Source organism: Periplaneta americana, chromosome 11 (genome assembly GCF_040183065.1).
Source record: "Periplaneta americana isolate PAMFEO1 chromosome 11, P.americana_PAMFEO1_priV1, whole genome shotgun sequence".
NCBI lineage: Eukaryota > Metazoa > Arthropoda > Insecta > Blattodea > Blattidae > Periplaneta > Periplaneta americana.
The window spans coordinates 108,649,970-108,673,051 of record NC_091127.1 but is presented as its reverse complement, the minus strand read 5'-3'; the positions used below and the strand labels follow the sequence as shown (position 1 = coordinate 108,673,051).

Genomic DNA, 23,082 nt, shown 5'->3' with positions numbered 1-23,082 from the left:
AGATAAATATATACATAAATCGTGTAGTTAAGTCGACAATGGACCTTCATGACTAGATCGACACACCGCACAGAAAGGAACGCTTTCATGTCGTTTCAATAGCTCAGACGGTAAGACTTCTGCATGTTGTGTAGAAGAGTGCGAGTTCGATCCATAGTCTACACAACGATTTTTTTTTTGTCTAAATAACGTTGAAATAGCTTAGTAACGTTGAAATAGAGTTTTACAAAGTCCTGAGATTAAGTGTTAATGATCACAAACAATACAAAATTACAAGTTATAGTATTATAAATGTTAATCTAATGAATGCATTTATACACACGTATACAATGTAAATGCATATATATTAAAAACTAACAATTAAAATGAAATTAAAAACTATATGTAATAATGGACAAACTTTTACAAAGGTTTAGAGTCCTTAGGCTAAGTCATTTGCTAAGTAATTATTACAATATTTTATTAACAGCTTTCCCATATGTGTAAGAAATGCACTCGCACAAAACAATTTTTGTTAAAAGTATGGCTTTGGATTATTTCATTCTCACCCCTTCAGTGAATTTTAACTATTTTATCAACGTGTTTGCAATAGTGTTTAATTTAATGTGCATTCAATTTTATTCATGTTATGATTGAATGAAAAAGCACTGTTGCAGTTATTGACTAATTACATATATTAATACTAATTATTAAATGCATCTGTTAAGTAACCAATTGCAGTATCTTTTGCAAAATCTTGAATGTTTAAGTTGTCAATAATATTTCTGTACTATATACTATAATACGTTAAAAGAATTTGCAATAGATTTGGGATCCTCTACTTTATAATCATTGGTTTTAATGAAAAAATATTTTCTTTCTTAGGATATATACAAGTTTAAATTTAATAATATTCCGAATAGGTTTAATTGTATTATCTGAATTTTGTACTTTTCTATTCAAATATATTCTATTTCCCTTTTTCATAATTTTTGATAAATTACACTGTACATCTTGCAGTATTTAAGAACATGAGGATCATTACATTGCAACACATTACATATAGATTCTTCTTTTTAATACATGAGATTTTGAAGTCCCTGCGTTATCTACATGTTTTTACTTTTGAATTTTTTCACAACATTGAGTGGAGAACATCCACTGAAGTGATTATGAAATTAAGTGAAAAATTCAATACATTTACTCTTAATATCAGTAGTAGCAGTATCATATATGTTTTTCCAAGATTCATTTTGTAGACATAAATGTGAATAATCACTAGATACAGGATTTACGATCCTTTCTTAGTTTTTAAATTAATATTTTGAAATTGTTCAGTAACATTGGAATCGCTTAGGATTTGTTTATCATGTTCAGACAAACCATTGATTATAGGTTCTGTCGAATAGGAATTCAGTCTAATTCTGTGTACAAAACATTTATGAATGGCTGTGCTACTTCAGCTTGTATGCTGTGGGAAAATGACTCTGCGACTAAGGTTTCCAGTTTCAAGGAGTGAATTTAATTTGCTTTTACGGAAAAGTTCCGAGAGATAATCTATGTCACTACAGATCACAAATTCCATATGAGATTTATAAAGTCTTTTGTTTACAAATTCAATGTTGGCTATAAATATTAATAAATAATTTAAGAAATATGAATGATTGCAGTTAGAAGTCTGATTTACATTATTAAAAGCAAGAATTTACATTCCTCCGCAAGATTCGAACTTTCGATGATGGTTTTGTCGTCCAACGCACAACCACGGACCTATTCAATGCTTATGTTAATAACCTACAATTTAGCTGTAGCAATGTGGTGTCATAACTTGGGGTTTGTTTACTTAATGTAATTAGATATTTGATTAGTTTCGCAACAATTGGACTTCCTGTTATATCCTGTTATTTAGATATTTAATTTAGGGTTGATTTATTAACTCTTACTATGCAAGATGCCTGTTATTTCAATAATTCTATATCACATTAAATAGTCATTGTCTACACTAAAGTATTATCGTCAGCCCTCATTTCTCATCGTAATGGCGAACCGACGTGACATGAGACAGCGAGTTATAGCTCTAGTTGAGGCTGGATATGGGGCTAGATATGCTGGCCGTTTGGTCGGTGTTCCTGGAAGTACAGCCGCAAGGTGGGTTCATCGTTACCAAAATTTAGGGGAAGTCGAAAATCGCCCTATTCCTGGGCGTTCACGGATATCTTCATTGGAAGAGGATGCTCTCTTATTCGAGACAGTTCGACAGGACCCCTTTCTGACTGCTAACGAAATAAGAGCAGCATCTAACTTTCCCGGCTCTTCACAGACTGTGATCAGCAGGTTGAGGAACCGCGGTATTAGGAGCCGGAGGGCTGCACAAATGGAAATATTGGGGGAAGCACAAGCTGTCGACCATCTTGCCTTCGCTACCAATCGAGTGGATTTCGATTGGAGAAATGTAATTTTCTCCGACGAAACAACCATCTCGAGTGATTACGAAGGTCCTGTCTGTGTCTATCGTGAGGATGGTCTTCGACATGATCAGCGCTGTGTGCACCGACGTGAAAGATCGGGGTGCTTTAGGATATCGTGTTAGGGGTGGATGTCTTACGATGGACCTGGCGTTATAGAACGCATCGATGGCCGGTTTAATGTGGGAACTTACGAGCACATTCTGGAAAATATATTCCTTCTCTCCGCCCGAGAACGTTTTCCCGAAGGAACATTGCTGTTCCAGCAAGATAACCATCCCGTGCACTATGCTGCAAGCATTCAAAGATGGTTTCAAAGGAGACCCGAGATCGAAATTATTAATTGGCCTCCGAAGTCACCTGATTTGAATGTCATCGAAAATTTATGGGCGGAATTGAAAAAGAGAGGGATAGCCACCTATGCCCACCGACGCCCTCGAAATCGAGACGAATTGTGGGATCAAGTTGTTGACACCTGGGAAGATCTCGCCAGGGATCAGAACTTATTCCACAATCTCGTGACATCCATGCCGGATCGACTTTGAGCTGTAATAGAAGCTGATGGCATGTGGACAAGATTTTAAGTTAACAGGTCTCTTTTGTTTCTTATGATTTTTGTTTGAGAAGAATACTTTTAACTTCCAAGTAAGATTTATTTATTTTTTGACGAGGTTCAGCCCACTTGTAAGACCCAGAAATTGGGCATAAATTATTCCATATTTTTCGACAAATTAGACAGTCGAGGAACTCTGAACAAATTAATTACACCTCAATAAAAAAAAAGTTTTACCCGGGATCGAACACGAGACGTTTCGGTCATACATTGGAACCGACACGCTACTATATGAGCTAACGAGACAAGACAGTGACAACAGCAGTCCAGAATGTAGATCCCTTAGCAGGCATTTGCCATTCAGTACAGTGAAGCAATGATATTTTGTGACTAGAGCTATGTTGTGAAATCCTGGCCTTAAATGGCAGTCTTCTTCGTGATCCTTATTCTGGTCCTTGTCCTTGTTGTGGTCCTTGTAACAATTCTTATACTATTTGTCATGTTATGTATCGTTACGTCGATATCGAGTGAACTGCGCTGTAGAACTTCAACTTCCGACGACCAAGAATCGTCTCATTCTTTTTCAGGGTAACTGTACAAGTTAGATGCACTTATGCATGTTGTATTAAGCGATACAGAAAACACATGGCTTGTGAAGAATTAATTAGTACTTGTGGCAGCTTATATGTATTTAATACCTAGTGCCAAAACCAGAGATAAGGAATAAGCAGTAATAATAATAGTAGATGAAGTCTATTCGCTGATTCTTCTTATTTGAAAACAAATTCATCACTTTTTTGAATAAGTTGTTTATTTTGCAAACGAGTTTTCACACATGACAGCATTCTCAGTGCAGTTAATTTTTCCTTTTTCATTGTGTTCCTAAGAAAAGTTTTTATCCTTTTCAACACGTGCAAGTGGAAAATACTACATTGGCATTATTATTGACATTTTCAAAAGTTTTGGTATTTCTGGGAAAATATCATGCAATTCAGTGTTCAAAATTAAGTTTGAAAATGGTACTGCATCAGAAACTGTTCTTAAAATTAAATTGTTTAACTTAAAATAATTTGGTAGCATCAGTAAATTGAAGCCTGATATTTATGTTTGAGGTAATTGTGTTACAAATTTCTACTGCATGCTTTTTTTTTTTTTCAATCGTACCAATGATTTCACCAATTTGATCCTTAATTTGTGTATATTCCTCAAAATTATATATATTTTATCCAACTTGGAGAGGACTTCCCTTCTGGAGTTAGTTGAAAATTATTTCTATATGAGGCATAATTTTATGAAAGAAGGTTAATCAAAACACTAAGTTTTACTTATTTAGCAAGAATTTGTATGCATTGGCTTAGCATATGATAGAATCTAAGGTTATGTCTTCTTGAGCTTTGATTGTTTCCATCACTGCAATTAATTCTTTTCTGTATTCAAAAAACATATTTACCACACGAGATTGAAAATCTCGCCTGGTACTTGATGTCCTAGGTAACCTTCTCTGAACGATTTCATTTAAAATTTGCGTGTTTTTGGATGCATTAAAAAAATAAGAGAACAAAGTCCAGACAGATTATAGAAAAAATGCAGGCTAGTTGGCTAATGAATGTTAAAGATTTGGTTAATTTGTTATATAAGCAACCTTCTTTGTTAATTGAAACTATGCTAGTAATTTACCTTAGTTAATTACTAGTTTCGGCTTGATTTTGGCCATCTTCAGATTCCTAGGAATTTACCAAATCTTAGTAATAGAAGTATGTAATAAGATGTATAATAAATGCTGCTTTCGACATTACTAGGCTTACTCGATGCATGTAGCAGTGTGGGTAATGAAGCATTTTTATATCTCTTTTGTTAATATATGTGCACCATTCAAACCACACTCATTATGGATGCACTATCACAACTCTGAGCCATCAGTTTATTTGGATTATTACCAATTAATGGCTCAAATTCTGCTAAAATACACTTTGAAATAGTCAGAGCATCATGACCTTCGGGATTTAAGAATTTTCAGAATCTTTCTACAAGCTTTCCATCAACAGTGTAACTTAATATTAGAACGAATCGAAACTGATGGGAAACATCATTTGTATTGTCAGCATGATAGGAACATAGTCTACACTGTTTAGTTCTTTTTGGACTTTTTATGATACATTTTCAACATGCGGTCAAGCTAGTAATTTTGGATTGTTTTAGAAGTTGGCTAGGGTGAGTGTTCTTTTAAGTCTATCCAACACGGAACTGAAGTGAACTAATTCACAAAACATTCCCTTATTTTCTGAGTCCTTAGATTAATTGTGCCCTCTTAGTGCTAAATCTAATGCCCCACAAAATCTTATACAATTTATTATTAAATATAAGACATCTGTTTTTATCAATTTGCTCGTTGTTTTTTGCAGTCATGAATCTGTGGTGTGAATTTAATTCATTTTCAGTATTCGTTTTAACTAGAATAGACAAATTGAAGAGGTTGTTCATATTGGTCTTTGTTTTTTTATGTGTTTTTATTTTATCCCATAAGTGTAATAAGTCTGTAACACCTACTTTTGACCAGCTATGTTCGTCTATGAACAGAACACACAGAAAGCAGAAGAATGCATTCTTCACATTGCGTCTACAAAACCATTTGTTTTTTTAAATAAATATCTAGGTTGAATTTTGCGAGATCTCTTAACTTAGCGCTTTTCTGCTCTTGATGAATACAGTGTAGGTGTGCTTAATTCTTTAACACGAAATATGTTTTCATATATGTTAATGTTAAAAATGGAGATTTTATTGAAGGATCAACTGAATTCATTTTTTCGCATTATGTAACACAATAAAACAACTTCATAGGTTCACAGGCTCACACCTACAGTTAGTAGAAATATACTGAAGTGAAAGCATTCTCAAGCCAAGTATTTCAAGAAACCAGAAGGGATTATATTTTCTTATTGTTGCAGCCTTCAGTCTAAGAAACTTTTTCCAACAAAGTTAGTGGACAGACAGAGTGTGAAGTAGTAAGGAAGTAAGGGATTGAGATGCTAAATAGGGTTGTATATAATGCAAATCTGGCTTTCAGGTGTAGTTCCCTGTGAAGCAGACTTGAATGATTTCAAGGGAAAAATTTTTCCGGGGCCGGGTATCAATCTCGACACTGTCTCAATTTTTCCCTCAAATGCACTCAAAGTTGGGTTTCTGGGATCTTGCCAGCCCACCTCAAGTGATCTATGGATATAAAGGGAAAAATTGAGACGGTGTCGGGTGTAGTTCCTGGGTAGCTCAGTCGGTAGAGTGTTGGTGCTCTAAGCCAAATGTCCTGGGATCGATACCAGCCCCGGAACAATTTTTCCCTTGAAATTATTCAAGTTTGCTTCACAGGGAGCTTCATCTGAAAGCCAGATTTGCATAATATATACGTCACTGTAAGTAATAGTAATAATAATAATAAGAATAATTCTTTATTTATAGTGGCAGAGTTAAGGCCATAGGGCTTTCTCTTACACTGTACCAGTACATTAACAATAAATCACAATTCAAGTCACACAGAGTTTGTGTGCACTCAAAGTTGGGTTTCTGGCATCTTGTCAGCCCTCTTGAGGTGTGTAGATATAAAGTGAAAAATTGAGATGGTGTCGGGTGTAGTTCCTGGATAGCTCAGTCGGTAGAGAATTGATGCTTTAAGCCAAAGGTCCCGGGATCGAAACTCAGCCCTGGAACAATTTTTCCCTTGAAATTATTCAGGGTTGTATATAGTTACCTAAGCATTTCAAAAAGCCAGCTGCAAACTGTTCCGGCACATTTTAGATGCTAGAAAGGACGGGAGAACATGAACATTACGTGCACATCGTGTTATATTTCTTACGAGATGTAATGCCTGGCACAGGTGTAGGCTGCAAACACTGGTTACAGTGTTGTTGGTGTCAACGATAATATTGGTGGCAGAGTTTACATACTTAAGCATAGCGTGTTTCTATCTGGTTTTGCGCGAAAAATATGAATTCTCTTTTTCTTTCTTGTGTTCTGGCAGTGCCATGACATGACGGCACTGTCTCTAAACCGATCCCTAATTAGTATTACAGAATATTTAATGCTATAGATGAGGTATCATATAAACCAATGTCTTTATGTAGAAAATGTTATGATTATTTCATTTTGAAAAGATACAAAATGTTCTTTGTTATCTCCAGAGAAAGAGAACATAATTATTGGCGAAATTCAATAGTAGTGACACTGTACCTTGGCATTACTTCTTCTTCTTGCATGGCACTACAGTCCGTGGTGGGCCTTCACCTGCTCTATGGTTCACCTCCACTCATCTCTATTTGCTGACAGCTCCTTCCATCTCCGTAATCCAAATCTTTCCAAATCTCGCTGACACAATCCCACCATCTATTCTTATGCCTATCCTTTGGTCTGTATCATTTCGGATGTGTAGAAAAAATTTTTTTCACTCTTTTAGTCACCACCGCTGCCGCCGCCGCCACCACCACCACCACCACCACCACCACCCCCCCCCACCACCCCCACCACCACACCTCGTAGTTGATACAGTATCGTTTAATAACCAAGTAAAAAAAAAAACAGGTCGTCTTAGGCCTGTTCTGTCTACTGCCCATGAAGGTGGTCTTGTGGTATTCTTAGTCTTCAGTTTTCAACTTATTACTATGGTAAATATCCAGGTTTTTCTACGAATGCTAGTAATTGAGGCATTCTCTGGAAAAAGAATGTAACTACAAAATCTTGAATTTGAGATATAGAACATCAACATTTTATATCTGGTATAACATTGTACAGAACGACATTCAAATATTTGTTAAATATTTTATCAGGAGAGAGATGTGTTATTAAGAATTAAATATATACTGGAAACTGAAAAATGTTGCAACCTAACATACGTGAAGTTTTATTCCGGAGAATGCCTCAATTTTAACATCAATTATTGTATAAGTGTCATGGGAAGGCGTGACTTTAATAATATATAAACTGTCAGAACAGACCACCAACCCGATTTAGTGTCCTTCGTCGTATTATTATTATTATTCCTCTTTTTCTAGCCCGTGTTGTCTTTTGAAGGTCTAGTTTTTGACAAAAGTCTCCATTTTTCCCTATACTAACTTGCTTCTACTTCATGTTAGCTTTACACAAATAGGTAAGTACGTGAGAAGTCAGGGACACTTTTGTTACAGATTTCCTTAAATTCAAAATGATGTCCATCAATTGTTTTCAGACAGGCAAAATGTTTTTCTGATAATTTATGGGAAAACTTGATGAAATTTTTTGAGTAGAGAAGGGCAATGAAGTAAAGTTGACCAATAACTCAAAACTTTCTCTTCATTTTCCAATTTATTATAGCACTTACCCACAGTATATTCTCTTATATGAAACTTTCTTTTTGTCGGACACTTCGCCAATTCGTATTCTTTTACAGTGGTGAAGAGACAGTTCACTACTATTCAGTGTAAAATTATTAACTCGAGATCAGTGGTTATTATTATTATTCCTGAGCTGATCGAAGAGCTTTTGAAGGTCTTCAATTCACTTCAGGCATTGTATACTACTTCTTCTTCTTCGTTGGTAAGGAAGTAGACTTCTACTAAAGCATGAATGGCTCATTGTCAGGCAGTGTGCTGTATAGTGTAATATGTAGCTAGTCGGTGATGTATGCAATGGAGGGGGAAAGGAACTGGTCACCCAACCTCATTATCTCCTGGCCTATTGCCTCATAAGTTATGCCTTCTTGGTATCACTTGTGAGGTTCAGACCTGTCTTCGGACAGTTGACTAAACAACAACAAGAGGTTTTTTTTTTCCCCTTAAATTTCAAAAATAGAATCTCATGAAGAATAATAAACTGAACTAGAATAGTAGGAAGATGAAGTCGAAGTTCGAAAGAAAATTAAGAATACTTCGTGCACCATTATACATTTTACTATCCCGGTTATCTTCATTTTCAACTATCATTTCAAAGAGATTTAAAATATTGTCATTTTATTCAAACAAGTTGCAATGAGTTACTGTTGTAGTTTCATCTTATGGATGCAACTGATGGAAATATTTTCACTTCTTGATCAAGATTATAAGTACGTTTAAGTGACTTCGAGAAAAATGAAACTAGCCCCAGCAGTATAAATATACACATAGTACTTTGTTATGTTATCTACAGAAATTTTGAAAACAAGTTTTTTTTTATGGTACATAGCTATGGACAGAAAAGGTGTTTTTAAATTTAGCTTCAATCTGAGCCTGTGAGCCTCCCAGCTCCTCAGCAGACATAATCGCAGCATTGTCATATTATGTTTGTGCTATTGTTTCCCCCCCCCTCACACACACACACACTGATATCCCTTTAAAGTTTCAGAAACATGCTCAGCTAATGTCAATACTGTGCGGTTCTCACTGCAGTCACTAGAATCGAGAAAACTTTCTTGAATATCTCCAGTTTTGCTAACAGTATATAATGCTGTCGAGACGTGGCATTTTTTTTTGTAATATCAGTGGTTTCGTACATTATAAGTTCTATAAATGGGGCATCATTGATCACTGCTTTAATTTCCGTTTTCAGCACTTGTGAAATTGAATCACTAGATAATGCAGAAAATACAGTTGAATGTTCAAGGTGAGTATCTAGTTTATCATAAAATTCCTGAAAACATTTACTACTAGCCCTACGTAGTTGCCTTGATGTGAAGATTCGGTGACTTCATAATGCCCACAGAAAGGTAACTCATGTTCAGCTTAGTAGCAAGTGACATCAGATAACTTACAATATGTCTATTAATTTTAATGACTTCGTTGTGCTTTTCTACATTTATTGTGTTATTCGCTCAATGGAAACTCATTTTGGGTTTTTCGAATTACTTTAGGGTTACTTGTGAAGCAACACGACTCGGTGACAATTCATATCCTTTTTTGTAACTTATGTAGTTCTTCAAATCAGAAACTTCATACTTGAATGAAAATGCTAAGTTCTGATAAAAAAGAAGACACGGTCAGTAGTATAATTTTTATGTTTCTTTATAGCTACACAAGCAACTAGTGACTTTTTCTTTTCTTAAATGCCATATTTGATTTTGGAATTAAATTTGAAATAAAAGGTGTATGTCAGCCTTTCGAAAGAGGTAACATTAGCTGTTTAATAAACCTTCTATTACATATTCACATTCACTGATACAAATACTATCTATGCATAATATATACTTTCCTGGAGCAGATTAACATTGTAACACACTCATAACAAATTACTGTATTACAGTAGGGACTCGATGAGCCGAACATTCGATGCAGTAGTCTGAATGGGTTCGAGAGGGGGGTCCTCCTGCCCCCTCACTTACTGTATAGTTGTCCAAACATGCAAACAACTTAACGAACTGTTGGTCATCTATTTCGTCACATTTGGTACGAAAGTCGTGGAAAAATCTTTCTCCAGAGTTGGTGTCAGATAACGACGTCTCCAGTGTCCAGGATAACGAGATTGGTCTCCGACCACTTTTACTCAAGTTGACACAAGACAACAAGATCATCACTGGAGATGAGGCTCAAGAATGTGGGTCTGGAGGCTATGATGATGTGATACAGCACCAAGAAATTTTAACTTATGAGGAAATCGCGCAAATTGTCAACAACAAGGAGGCCAAGGAGGAAGAAGACAATAATGACATGAACTTCACTACGAAAGTGTCTGTTCGGAAGCAGTGAAAGCTCTGAACATAGCTCTTCAATGGGCTGAAGCAGCAAAGACAGTGGTGAAATTATGTTACTGCAATGTATGCGAGATTGTGCATTCGATCAAAAACTGAATAGCAGTGTTAAACAAATTATGTAGTAAGGAAGTACAGTATGTATTAAGGAAGATTTTGGCATGTATTGCCATGCATATACTGTACCTATTGTACATAAAATAAAAGTGTTTTTTTCATCATAAAAGTTTTTTTTTTCGTTAAAAAAAAAGACCCTGATAATCCGAACAGTTTGCTAATATGAACAACCCCTTTTCTCAATCTGTTCGAATTATCCAGTCCCTACTGTATATACTCTCACACATGCATCTTACAACATAAACTAAATTACGTGCAGCTAATGCCAACAATTGCGACTGTATCTGCAGATGAAATCAATGACTGTTGTCGCGAGCTTGTATGCAGAAGTGACAAAAACATTTCAGCAAAGTATCTTGGTGCTACACAGAATTACAACAGCCACTGTCCGTACTGAATTCATACTGCTATTATTATTTGTTATCCAAAGTGATAAACTAGCCAGCTTGAAGACAGAGTTGACAATAATGAAAGGAACATGTAAAAAATTAAATTAACAAAATATTTTGCTCTTAGCTCGTCTTTGTAAATTGTAAGTGCCGCTTACACAGCATGTATATATGCTTCACTCCTGTGTCATATCATTTTTCCGAAGTAAGTCTATTTTCTGAACAGCTGGAGAAAGATACTGGCATTGATATTCACGTGTGTCATTTTTGCGCTATGCAGCATTGTTCAACGTGAACCACATGATCTCAATGGTAGAGCAGAGCACAAATGCACCAAAAGTAATGTGAATGTGGCTGATGCCTAACTTACAAGTGAAAAGAGATGAAAGTAATAACCAAGTGTCGAATTTGAAGAAAGATAACTGCTACAACACACACTGTACATTTATAATACTGCATCCAGTCCCCCAGCGTGTATATGCATTAATTCCATTAGTGTTGAATTTAACTCTGACACTAATGGAAAGGTTATCACGTCACTACTTAATCTTTGTTGCTGGTTATTACCAAGCAGTGTTCTCAGAATCAATGGTACGAAGGTTTCCTCTCCCTCTGCAAACAATTTAATGTCTAGAACCTATCAAGTATAGCTGATTGACTTCAAACCCTGTCCCAGATGATCTTTGTGAATTTACAAATTACAGAGTGGGTCAACTACATTGGCCCAAGCATTTTTTTTTTTTTTTTGATCATGTAGTTTGCTGGGAAGAAAACATGTTTGACCCAACCATTACATGAGGAGCATTGAATCAAATGCTCTTAGTCCACAGGAAAATACATTTCAGAAGAGAACAGTATTTAATTAATCGTGCTTTTGATACACATTTTAAGGTTCATGTAGACGAGGAGGGAGCACTTTTTAAAGCAAACCGACAGCACAGATTGATATACCACCATAAAAGGGGGGAAATTCATAAGAAAGTGAAAAGGACTTTGCACATTTTGATTCAATACTCATTATTTGTGTATGGGGTTAACTTAACATGCTATTACCTGCTCTCTATAGTGTTGTTGTGGATACCAGTTATCTCATCAACGAAAGTAAGGAAATGATTTAGTGTCTGATGAACATATTCCCATTATTATCGTCCTCTGTGTCTTGACATCACAGATGACTAATGATTGGTGCTTGGAAATATCTAATCCATAATAATTGGAACAAAGGTTTCGACAGATTAATCAGGGCCAGTTACAAGAAATATCACCTTCTCACTAAGTCCCCACAAAAACCCATCGTCCTTTGACATGGTGAACACGTTGTTAGTTCCATTTACCAAACTTACTTTCGTCGATTTCAGTGATTGAGAAGTTTACTTAACATAATCCAAGAACTTCCCATAACAAAATTGCCATCAATCAGCCATAGCATTTGAATTAAATCTGCATTGTGGAAAACAATATGAGAGCAGAGAAACCCAGATTCCCAGAGGATCGTAAAACCTTTCTCATGATCTTCAAAGAGATTGAAAAAGTTCTTTGAGAGAACACAGTGAACACCAACAAAGGATCTTCCATAAGAACCATTGGAAAGACTTTAGTCTTCAAACACAAATGCTGGTAATCCCTAACAACACCCACAGTGAATGGGAAATAATCGAAATTTGGGGAATATTCATTGTCTTTCACATATCCACATTACTATATGTTTGCCAAATGACAAACATTCGTTACTTGGAATTTGGCAAGAAGCACACATGTTGTACTGACTTAGGCAAAACAGTAATCACGCAAAATAAGAGAATGATCTAATAGAGAAGTAGCAAATTTATCATCTCAGTACCTCATGAAGCAATTTAATTTCTCTGGATGTTATGTAAAATTGATGATGAATAGACTGATTGTCAGTTAAACTTTCCATATAGAAAGATACACAGTATACATTTTCAAATTAATGCTGAAATTTCTAAGTTTCACAATATTTAACATGTTTCGAACATTATTAAGTGAGATCTGCAGCATTTTTAGTTGCTATTATTTATGTTGTCACTGCTCCCACTGAGTCCGATAAAATAAAAGTAATAAAATAAGGTACCAGTAGTTCATTAGCTTTCATTTAAAGCTACAACGAAAGTCATATGTACTATGAATAATTAAAAAAAAAAAAAACACTTCTTCTTCTTCATCTATTATTTCATTTCAAGGATTAGGTTGTATCCCATTTCAAACCAGTTTTTTTTATATAAAAAAAAAGAATTATTCACTTCATCTTTTCTTTCATTTGTCCAATATTCTCTCTTCAACTGTTTTTATAATAAAATACATGCTGTGATAAGAGATCAGATGCCATTCTTGTAATATGACTGTACCATTTATTTTGACAATCTATAACTGTTATCTTCTACTGTTGTTTCAATATTTAACTCTTTTCTTATTTCTTCACTTCTGATGCTATCCCTCAGTAAGGGCGTAATTAGCCATAGTAGTTGACTTGCCCTTTTTAAACCTCACTAACTAACTCCTATCCCTCAAAGCTAAATCTAGAAGTGATCTCATAAATCTCATCTCGTTTCAGTTCTGTTTTTGTCATTCTCTTGCAATACCCAAGTTTCACTTCTGTATAGTAAAATTGGTTTTGATGTAATATTGTGGAATCTTAATTTTACCAGTATTTCTTTTCTCATTGTATTGTATTGTAATACACCAACTTACAGCTTTAGATTTAATGATATTGTTTTTTTACATCTTGATTGATTTTGCATCTTGATATATCACATGCTAAGTACTTAAAAAGTATAATCTGTTCTATAATATTATTTATAACTCTTTTACCTGTCTATTATATTTACCTCCTGTTGCCATAACCTTGGTTTTATTAGTAGGTACAGTCAACTCCTGATATAGTGAACCTCTGTAGACTTGCATATTTCGTTCACTATATCCGAGGTTCACTACATCCGAAGTGTCTCTCCCCTACCTTAAATGACAGAAATGAATTAAATTGTGAACAAGAAAATAAAATATTTCATTTTTGTGGAATGGCTTACACTGTATACTATATAGGCTACTGTTACTCACAGTTGATTTACTTAAACTATGCTGTCGACCCACGTCCACTTGCGAAAGACCACGTTCAATGTCACTTATAATATTCGCCTTATCTTCCAAAGAAAACACTTTACGCTTCGACAGTACATTCACTGTTGGAACACTAGAAAAAGACTGTCAGGTAGAAATGACAAACACTTATGGTGTGACTGCGTACTCAGTCTTGGAATTTCCCGGATCACTTTAATGGAAACTGGGAAAAGGTTGGTGGAGTTTGAAAGCCATCGAAATCTTGCCTTCATTTATGCTCTGGACATAATGTTCATCCCCTTTTAATAAAAGAAGGTAATTTCATTTTCCGTTGTTTCGATGCTATCCTTCATAATGGAGATGTTTCTGAGAACAAAAGGCAACCCTTTGACAGTGGAGGATTAGAAATAACAGTAGAGTAGAGTGTCTGAGAATAGAATGTCAACCCTTCCATGGTGGAGTAAGGCAAGATCGTCAGGCATTGCCTGGATTTACAGTACAGCTCATTGTCTAGGAATCACTAATCCTACCTTTGGCCTTTGACTAAAGGAGCAAGAAACTTACAATATTGTTCTCAACACATTCTTTCAATTTTATACAAGAAGGTCTGACTTCAAATAAGAATTTGTCAGGATACAAGGTTCACTATAACCGAAGCGAGGGTTCACTATAAACAGAAATATTAAAGTACTTTTTAATGTATGTGAGTCGGGACCAATGATTTAGGTTCACTATAGCTGAATGTTCACTATAACCGAGTTCACTATATCCAGAGTTGACTATATTTTCATATTACAGGATTGTAGAATTTGATTAAGTTCTGTAACAATTTCTTGTAGATAACTTTCAGATTCTGCCAACATTTGATCATCTGCAAATAGAATAATGTAGTATATTAATAGGTTTATTTTTTTCAAGCTTTTGGGTTTTGCTTTTTTCCATTCTTCCAAGATTTTGTGTGTGTATATATTCTACACAGGCTGTGTTATCCAAATGGATCTCTTTGGTGACAGTCTATGTATACCTATACAGATAGTTCATTTTACGAGGAATGCTGAGCCTAACAGCAATGCTGCACACATTACAATAGTGTCACTGGCTGAGTGCTCTGTGGCATTGCTGCCATTAGATTTCAAATACGAAATATTGCGTACTTACCAATTGCTTCAGATACTGCTGAAAATTACCTTCTCCTGCAGTGAGACACACCCTACATCTCTTAAACAAATTACGTGACACATCCTGCAGTTCAGCTTGAGTAATTTTTGTCACTTCCTGTCACATTGCGTCCTTCAGTTGTTCCAAAATATGAGGATTATTTTTATATACTTTATGCTTTAAGTTTCCCCAAAGATAAAAATCAGTAACTGAGATCAGGTGATCTAGGGGGCCACAAACCTCTGCTTATTATTTGGTCTTCGAAAACTTCCTTCATGGTGTCCATTAAATGTTCGGCAGTATGTGGGGTAGCATTATCCTGTTGAAAATAACTATTTTGTTTTTCTTCGTCTGTAAGTTGACTGAAAAATGGAGGCAGTATTGTATTCACATACACGTTTGTATTCACAGTTGTGTTATAAAATATTGGCCTATTATTCGTCATGCATAACCACACAAAAAAACCCATACTTTATCACTGTGCAACAGGACTTTTTGTACAATATGGGGATTTTCATCACTCCAATATCGCATATATCGAGAATTAACATGACTATTGAGATAAACCATGCCTAATCAGTCATAAACATTAGTTGTAGATCAAGGTATTCATTGTAAACATTTTCAAGTAACCAATTGCCTAACCGTATTCCAGGAGCAAAATCTGTTTGCTTGATTTCTTGCATAAACCTTATTTTATATGATCGGAATTTAATTAGCTTGGTTGCTTTGTGAGTTGACCCGCAGGATATGTTTGTTTCTTGAGCTAGGTGATGAAAAGGTTTCTTTGGACTTAATTCTAATCCCACTTTAATATTTTTAAGTTATTCTACAGTTAAAACATGTCATTTACTTTAGGCTTGCCACAAACTGAGCCTGTTGTACGCCACTTTTTCATTAACTTCGAAATGCAAGACTGTGTAGAAATTGTTGAATTGGGAAATTTGCGTACAAATCTATATATGCATTAGCTATAATTGTTTTTCTTTACGTAACACTCCAGTAGATAAATTCGTTCTTCAATAATATCCTCTCACAAAATACGTATACACCACAGGAACTTCAACTTCACCTGAATTAAGATATGTTGGAACCTGGGACTTCATACAAGACATGTCACAGCCAAGTTCACTTGCACAGTGCACAATTTTGCTGTCGCTTGGCCTGTAGTACAAGCATTCCTCGTAAAATGAACCATCTCTATATATGTATATATTTTGACTTGCTATTTTCCAGATGTTTCATTTGCAAGTGACTTCATTGTAATAAAATAAATCTTAATTGAATGTAGTTGAATAAAAACATTTTAGGTAACATTGAATTCTCATGCTAACCGATAATGTTATTCGAGATAAATATTCAGATATGTTTGTAGTAGAGACACAGTGTAAATACTTTCAATTAACATCATTTACTAAAATTCGGGAGTTGTAATTAAACACTTACCCACTATAGTAGTAATAATAATAATAATAATAATAATAATAATAATAATAATAATAATAATAATAATCATCATCATCATCATCATCATCATCACTGGTGCCAGCTTTTGGAAAGCATTGATGTGCTCAAACACTTAAGGTATAAGTCAAAATAAATAAATCTCATAAATGATAAATTATTGGGGGAGCCTATATAAGTGAAATAGACAGACAAAATAAGAAATGAAGCTGTGCTAGAAAGAGTGGGTGAAGAAAGAATAATGCTGATACTGATCAGGAAGAGAAAAATAAATTAGCTGGGTCACTGGCTAAGAAGAAACTGCCTACTGAAGGATTCACTGGAAGAATTGGTGAATGGAAGAAAAGTTCAGAGCAGAAGAAATCAGATGATGAACAACATTAAGATATATGGATCATATGCTGAGACTAAGAGAATGGCGGAAAATAGGAAAGATTGGAGAATGCTGGGTTTGCAGTGAAAGATCTTCACTGAATGAATTAATGAATAATAATAATAATAATAATAATAATAATAATAATAATAATAATAATAAATCATTATTAAATCATTCTTTAATTTATACTCCTCCATATCATTGGCTTACTTTTAAAACCTCGTAACTGTTTTTGAGGAAATTGTAAAGAAGAGCAAAATAACTTCTTATTCCTTTTTTAGGTCCCAGCTAACAATTTGTTATGCATTCGTTACTTATAAAATGTAAAAACATTTGTAGGTGTTTATCAGTAGACCAGTGGCGTATGGTGATAAATAATCCTGGTGGTGCACAAATATTTATTATGATTATCATATTATTATTATTACACCCTATTATTATTATCATTATTATCATTATTATTATCATTATCATTATCATTATCATTATTTGTACTAACTACTCCATAACTATTAACATATGTTATATAGGTATAGATTTACATAATTTTGTTAGTCAAGAAATTGCAGTTAATTAGTTTCCTATGTAGGTCCTTTAATAGCAAAGTAAAATGTTGAACTTCTATTGCAACACACCGTAAATAATATTGTTTTAGCTATATTGTGTTTTATAACAATGTTCACACGTTCACAAACATTCGATACGTCTGTCGTCTCATCAGCCTTAACTGCTAAAAAGTCAACAGCATTCTTTATTTCTTTGAAATCTCATCATGGCATACATCAAAATGGCTTGAAGGACTTCGTTCTGTATAGTGTTTGATGTGTTCTTAAACACTTTTGCTCTTGAGAGTGCGTCTAATTCAGAACTTTTAAATTGATGAGGCCAAGAAAAATACTAGCGTTTAAAGATGAGTCTCCGTCATCGTGACCTCTTAAAGCCAACTCAAAAGCTCCACAAAACCGCACGCACATATCTGTTCTTGGTAACTTTATCATTGTGAAGTTCAACAATCCAATATTAAATCCAGTTGTGTCTGTATGTTTGTTTGAACCAATACTGCTACTTTAACATTATTGTTGATGTGTGCAGCTGAAGAATCGTGTTTTTTAATTCTTTCATTCATGTGATTCAAATCAATCATATCTGCAGAACGATAATCAAAATTACTACGCACAGTCCTAAATTCAAACAGAAAAATAAATAAAATTCATAAAACGTACTTGTTTTTGTCAATAAATTATCGCCGTCGAACAATTGGCAAGCAAAACAAAATACAGCGTCTTTTATATTGTAGCCGCATATTGCTTTTTCTAAGTCCGAATGTTCAATTTTCTTTTCTCTTCTCTATTACTATGCTTCGCCACTTGTAATTTTAATTCATGTGTAGGTGTACCCATCTTTATTTTGATCTTTTCGTGTAAAGGTCTTACAGAAAATTACATATTTAAAAGATTTTGCACACTATTCATTGTAACATTTGTGATGTAACGATCTAACGACTACTGCAGACAGCTTGAGAACACATCTGAAAGTGCTCCTAAACCCTCTTATGCACATTGTATTGCCTCCCTACCATGCTCCAAAGCCTGCCAGTGAAACAGCACTACTGCGCATGCTCCAATGGAACAGTGTGCCGCAAGTGTCGAGCGGTAAACATAATTCCCAGGCGTGAACAAGACCAGTACACTTGCAGTGTTATTTTTACACAGTATTATAATAAAGAATTATGTCGCTCACATAGTCTATTGCAGCTCATTGATATAACTTTAAAAACGTGTTATTTGAAGAGGTGGTGCACTGCTCCTGTGCTCCTTAAGAGAAATCGCCACTGCAGTAGACTCATTTTAAAAATATATATAGATTTCAGTATTGGGGAAAAATCGGATTTAACGAGGTTTCAGAAGTAAGCTGACGATATTATATAATCACGAATATCATCAGCCTGTCAACCTTTTAAGTAGTCCAGAAATGGAGGAAATAAGTCATAATGTCCAGTTGAAAACCAAAATTATTCTTGAGAATATAATTAACATGATGGTTTTATTATTATTATTATTATTATTATTATTATTATTATTATTATTATTATTATTAGTATTAGTATTATTATTATTATTATTATTATTATTATTATTATTATTATTATTATTATTATTATTCCTGCTGTTGCTTACATTTATCGTCATAATTTAGAATGTAAAAAAGAAAGTTATTGGTGGAGAAAATGTAGGGAATTGAACATGTGGCCGCATTGCTTAGCATATAGAATCAACAACAAACACGAAAGTTGTTGTCTTTTGTATTCCTCTCGAGTGATAATTCGTTTGGTAAATTTTTCTTTCACTTCAAAGATTTTTTTTTTCTAAACCATTCATTTGGTTTTCGCAAATGATTTTTTCACGAATTTCTTCTAATTGAGTCGGTTAAAATTTTATAGGTGTGAACGAGACTCATTCTGTAGACACATTTTATTATCGCGATTTGTCACGGTTTTTTGCGTTAAATACAATTTTTTTTATGAATATCACTGGATCGTACATTCATCAGTCACGAAATTCCATTATTTTATTTCCGACAATGAAACATTCAAAATAAATACGAAAATGGATTTGTCTTTCATGTTTTATCATGTGGAAGCATGGTTGAAAAAATGAAAATGTGTGTGTCCCATATGTACACACTAACACAATAAGAAGAAATGTGTAAAAATGATTTCCATATTTAAATTCAAACTTCTTTTTCACTATTTATATGTTTAGATACAAACCTTTTTCATAATTTACATATTTAAATAACGATCTTTTTCACGAACTACAATAGTTTTATTTATTGACTTGTTTATTTTATTCACTGTTTTATGGTGTCCCTAATTTTAACTTGTTATTAAACATAAGTGTAAGTGTACGTAATTCTAATCTGAAGTACATATTTTTAGTATCTGTGTTAACAATGAATTGCCAATAATGAAATAGGTTGTGGAATCTGTCCACATTGTTTCTGTTTATAATCAGATAGTAATTACACTGGCAAGAGTATATTTTATTTGTGTATATCAGAGAAACTGTCCATAATTATTTTCTAAAACTTCTTCGTATAATTACATTGATGCTAAACTACCACAGCATTTGAAAGAAGTCACTTGCATTGTTAATTTGACCATTACTACATTTGATCGTGATATAGAAAGATAAATTATGATGGCACTTTGTCAAGAACTTTTATACTTCAAAAACTGAAGTGAACATTTCTAAGAGCTATTTACTGAAGAACCTATAATTTGTGTGTATGATAATTTAGGCATATTAATAGTATACTAAAATTTGTCGAAATCGGTATTTTAAGGTAATTGTAATTATATTCTTAAAACTTTTCAGAATTGTATGTGTGTTTGCTGCTTTAGATGCTACATTATTTTATTAAACATTTTAGTCGTAATATCCTTCAAATTAATTACTGTTTAGTCCTGGTTCTTCCTCCTCCTCACCATCACTGCTTCTGCTGCTGTGACTGTCTCTGCTCTTGCTCTCACTGCTGAAGAATTTTATTTTTATAAAGAATAATTTTTAAGAGAGAAATTAGCAATATACTAAAGAACTTCATTACAAGTTTCCTTAGTAGAATAATTAATTTTATGTTGCAGAGAAAATTTCGGAACAAATCCTGACCATGCTCGAAATTCTCTGACAAACTGTGGGATTCGTCAGCCAGAATATGGAGACAGAAGAATTCACTACATGAACACCAGGAAGAGAGGTAACGGAGTCTGCTTTTACTTTAATTAACAGTTACTTTTTTTCTAGAGCTGCAATTGGCAAAGCTCTTACGTGTATTACATTATTTGAAATTTGGGTTCTTGAAGGTCACATAGAAAGGGAAGTTTGTCATGAAAATGTGCTTTGTCTCACATTTTACACATTTTGCAACTATGAATTCTTTTATCATGTTACGAATTCTCATTTATACATTATTTTGCACCAGATAAGAAGATAATGGTATATTATGAAACAAGTTTATAATGTTATACATTATGGCATGAGTCAAGTTTTAGGGAGTGAGTGAAGCAAATAACCATTTGATTAAATCAAAGGAACGTGAAATTAATTTTGACGTAGTTTAAAGACGCAGTTAAATTAGGAAGCATGGGTCAATTACTAATGCCTCTTTCATAGTACTACCACAGTCTAGTATATACAGTCACGAAGCTTGAGTTTATGAGGGTACTAGGAACAATAGACTGTGCAGGTACTATTTCGCATTGTCTGTAATGAGGCGATAGTAGTGATCGTAGTGGTTAGCAACTATCTGTGGATGCATATTTACTACGTATTGAGCTTCGTGACTGTATATACTAGACTGTGGTACTACACTACTACCTAGGAGCATTATAGAATCATACATATGAATGTCTACAACACATCACCATTAAATATCTGGAAAAGCTCACACCACTTGCTTGATAATTATAAAAGTATTTCGTTTTAATACCAATTTATCAGTGATGTCAACCAACATCCCTCTGTCTACTCCATTTGATTTTACTAACACTTCTTCTGTCACTTGTACTTTATGTGATAAATCTTTTACTCATCGAGGCATCAATACCCACATTTCGAGATGTCACACATCAGAAGATTCTTCGCTGAATATTACCCCAGCAGCAGCAGAAAATCCTTACGATATTTCTACACATATTAGTGCTACTAATCAACCTGATGATAATGATTCATCATTACGACAAAATAAAATTGGATGTATTTATTGCAAAAAGTTGTATGATAAAAGGGGTATTCATAAGCACATGAAAGTGGCTCATGGTATACGGTCAACTGCACTTAACATCTGTCCTCATTGTAATAAATTTTTCAAAGGTGTTAAGCAGCATATTGCTAAAGCTCATCCGGAAGAATTTCGTACTAATCTATGTTCTAGTTATAATTCTAATCATCAGAATGTTTCCCTTGATATACCGGAGATACCACTCCCTAATCTCGAGAGTGAGAATGTTTCAGACAAAAATGATGTTCATGAGTTTCAACAAAATTTGGATGAGTGGATTCAAATTTTTCAGAGTAATATGGACGAGGAAAACTTTCAAAAATATACGGAAGATTTCAAAGATTTTCTTGGTACTGCTCATCATTTTCTCCCAGGCCCCAAACACCCCGCCACGCGGTATTATCTAGCACGCAGACGTGGTGACTTCAAAAATAATAATAGACACTATACTGAAACCACAAATCCGCAAAGGAAATCCAAACGAGAAAAGCAAGTCAGACTAGAAAAATACAATTATCAGGTGACACAATTCCTATATTATAACCAGACATCGGATTCTAGGGCAAATGCCTATTTTGTTTCTTTAGGAGAAAAGTAAAAATAATTATTAATATTTGTGTTTCATGGAAATTGAAAGGTATTCAAAGAGTTTTATAATGCCCTAAAATGCCCTAAAACGGTTATTAGAGCCTAATTTGTTAATATTCGCCTAAAAATGCCTAACTCACTGTAAAGTTTCGCATTTTACTCTTACTTTTTATAATTTATACATGCATTCACTGCGAAATTTAAGGCATTTAAAAAGTGGAAAGTTTGCTTCACACCGGCCATGAAACCATTGATAAAGGAAACAATGTTTTGAATCTCACGACACTCGCAATAGATTTCACCGAATTTAACATGTTTGGAGGCATAAATGCCGACAAAGAACCAACCTTAGTTTTGAAGCAGGCAACAATCACAACATGTGCTGCTACCGATTCAGAGATATACTATACTATAAAAATGACTGTTTTCGGTCTGAAACCGATTAGCTGTACTGCCCT

At 34.2% G+C, this 23,082-nt stretch overlaps 1 protein-coding gene across 5 annotated transcripts in view; it reads left to right on the top strand.

Moving 5' to 3' along the window:
* Positions 1–23,082, top strand: part of drosha (ribonuclease 3 drosha) — a 175,692-nt gene that overhangs the window by 77,747 nt on the left and 74,863 nt on the right. For 3 of the 5 annotated variants that reach the window (XM_069839849.1, XM_069839847.1, XM_069839851.1), the window contains 2 exons: positions 9,544–9,597; positions 20,901–21,013. In XM_069839849.1, the coding sequence (XP_069695950.1) occupies positions 9,544–9,597; positions 20,901–21,013 (167 nt within the window). The remainder of the gene's footprint in view (positions 1–9,543; positions 9,598–20,900; positions 21,014–23,082) is intronic. The other 2 variants (XM_069839848.1, XM_069839850.1) reach the window with 1 other exon arrangement.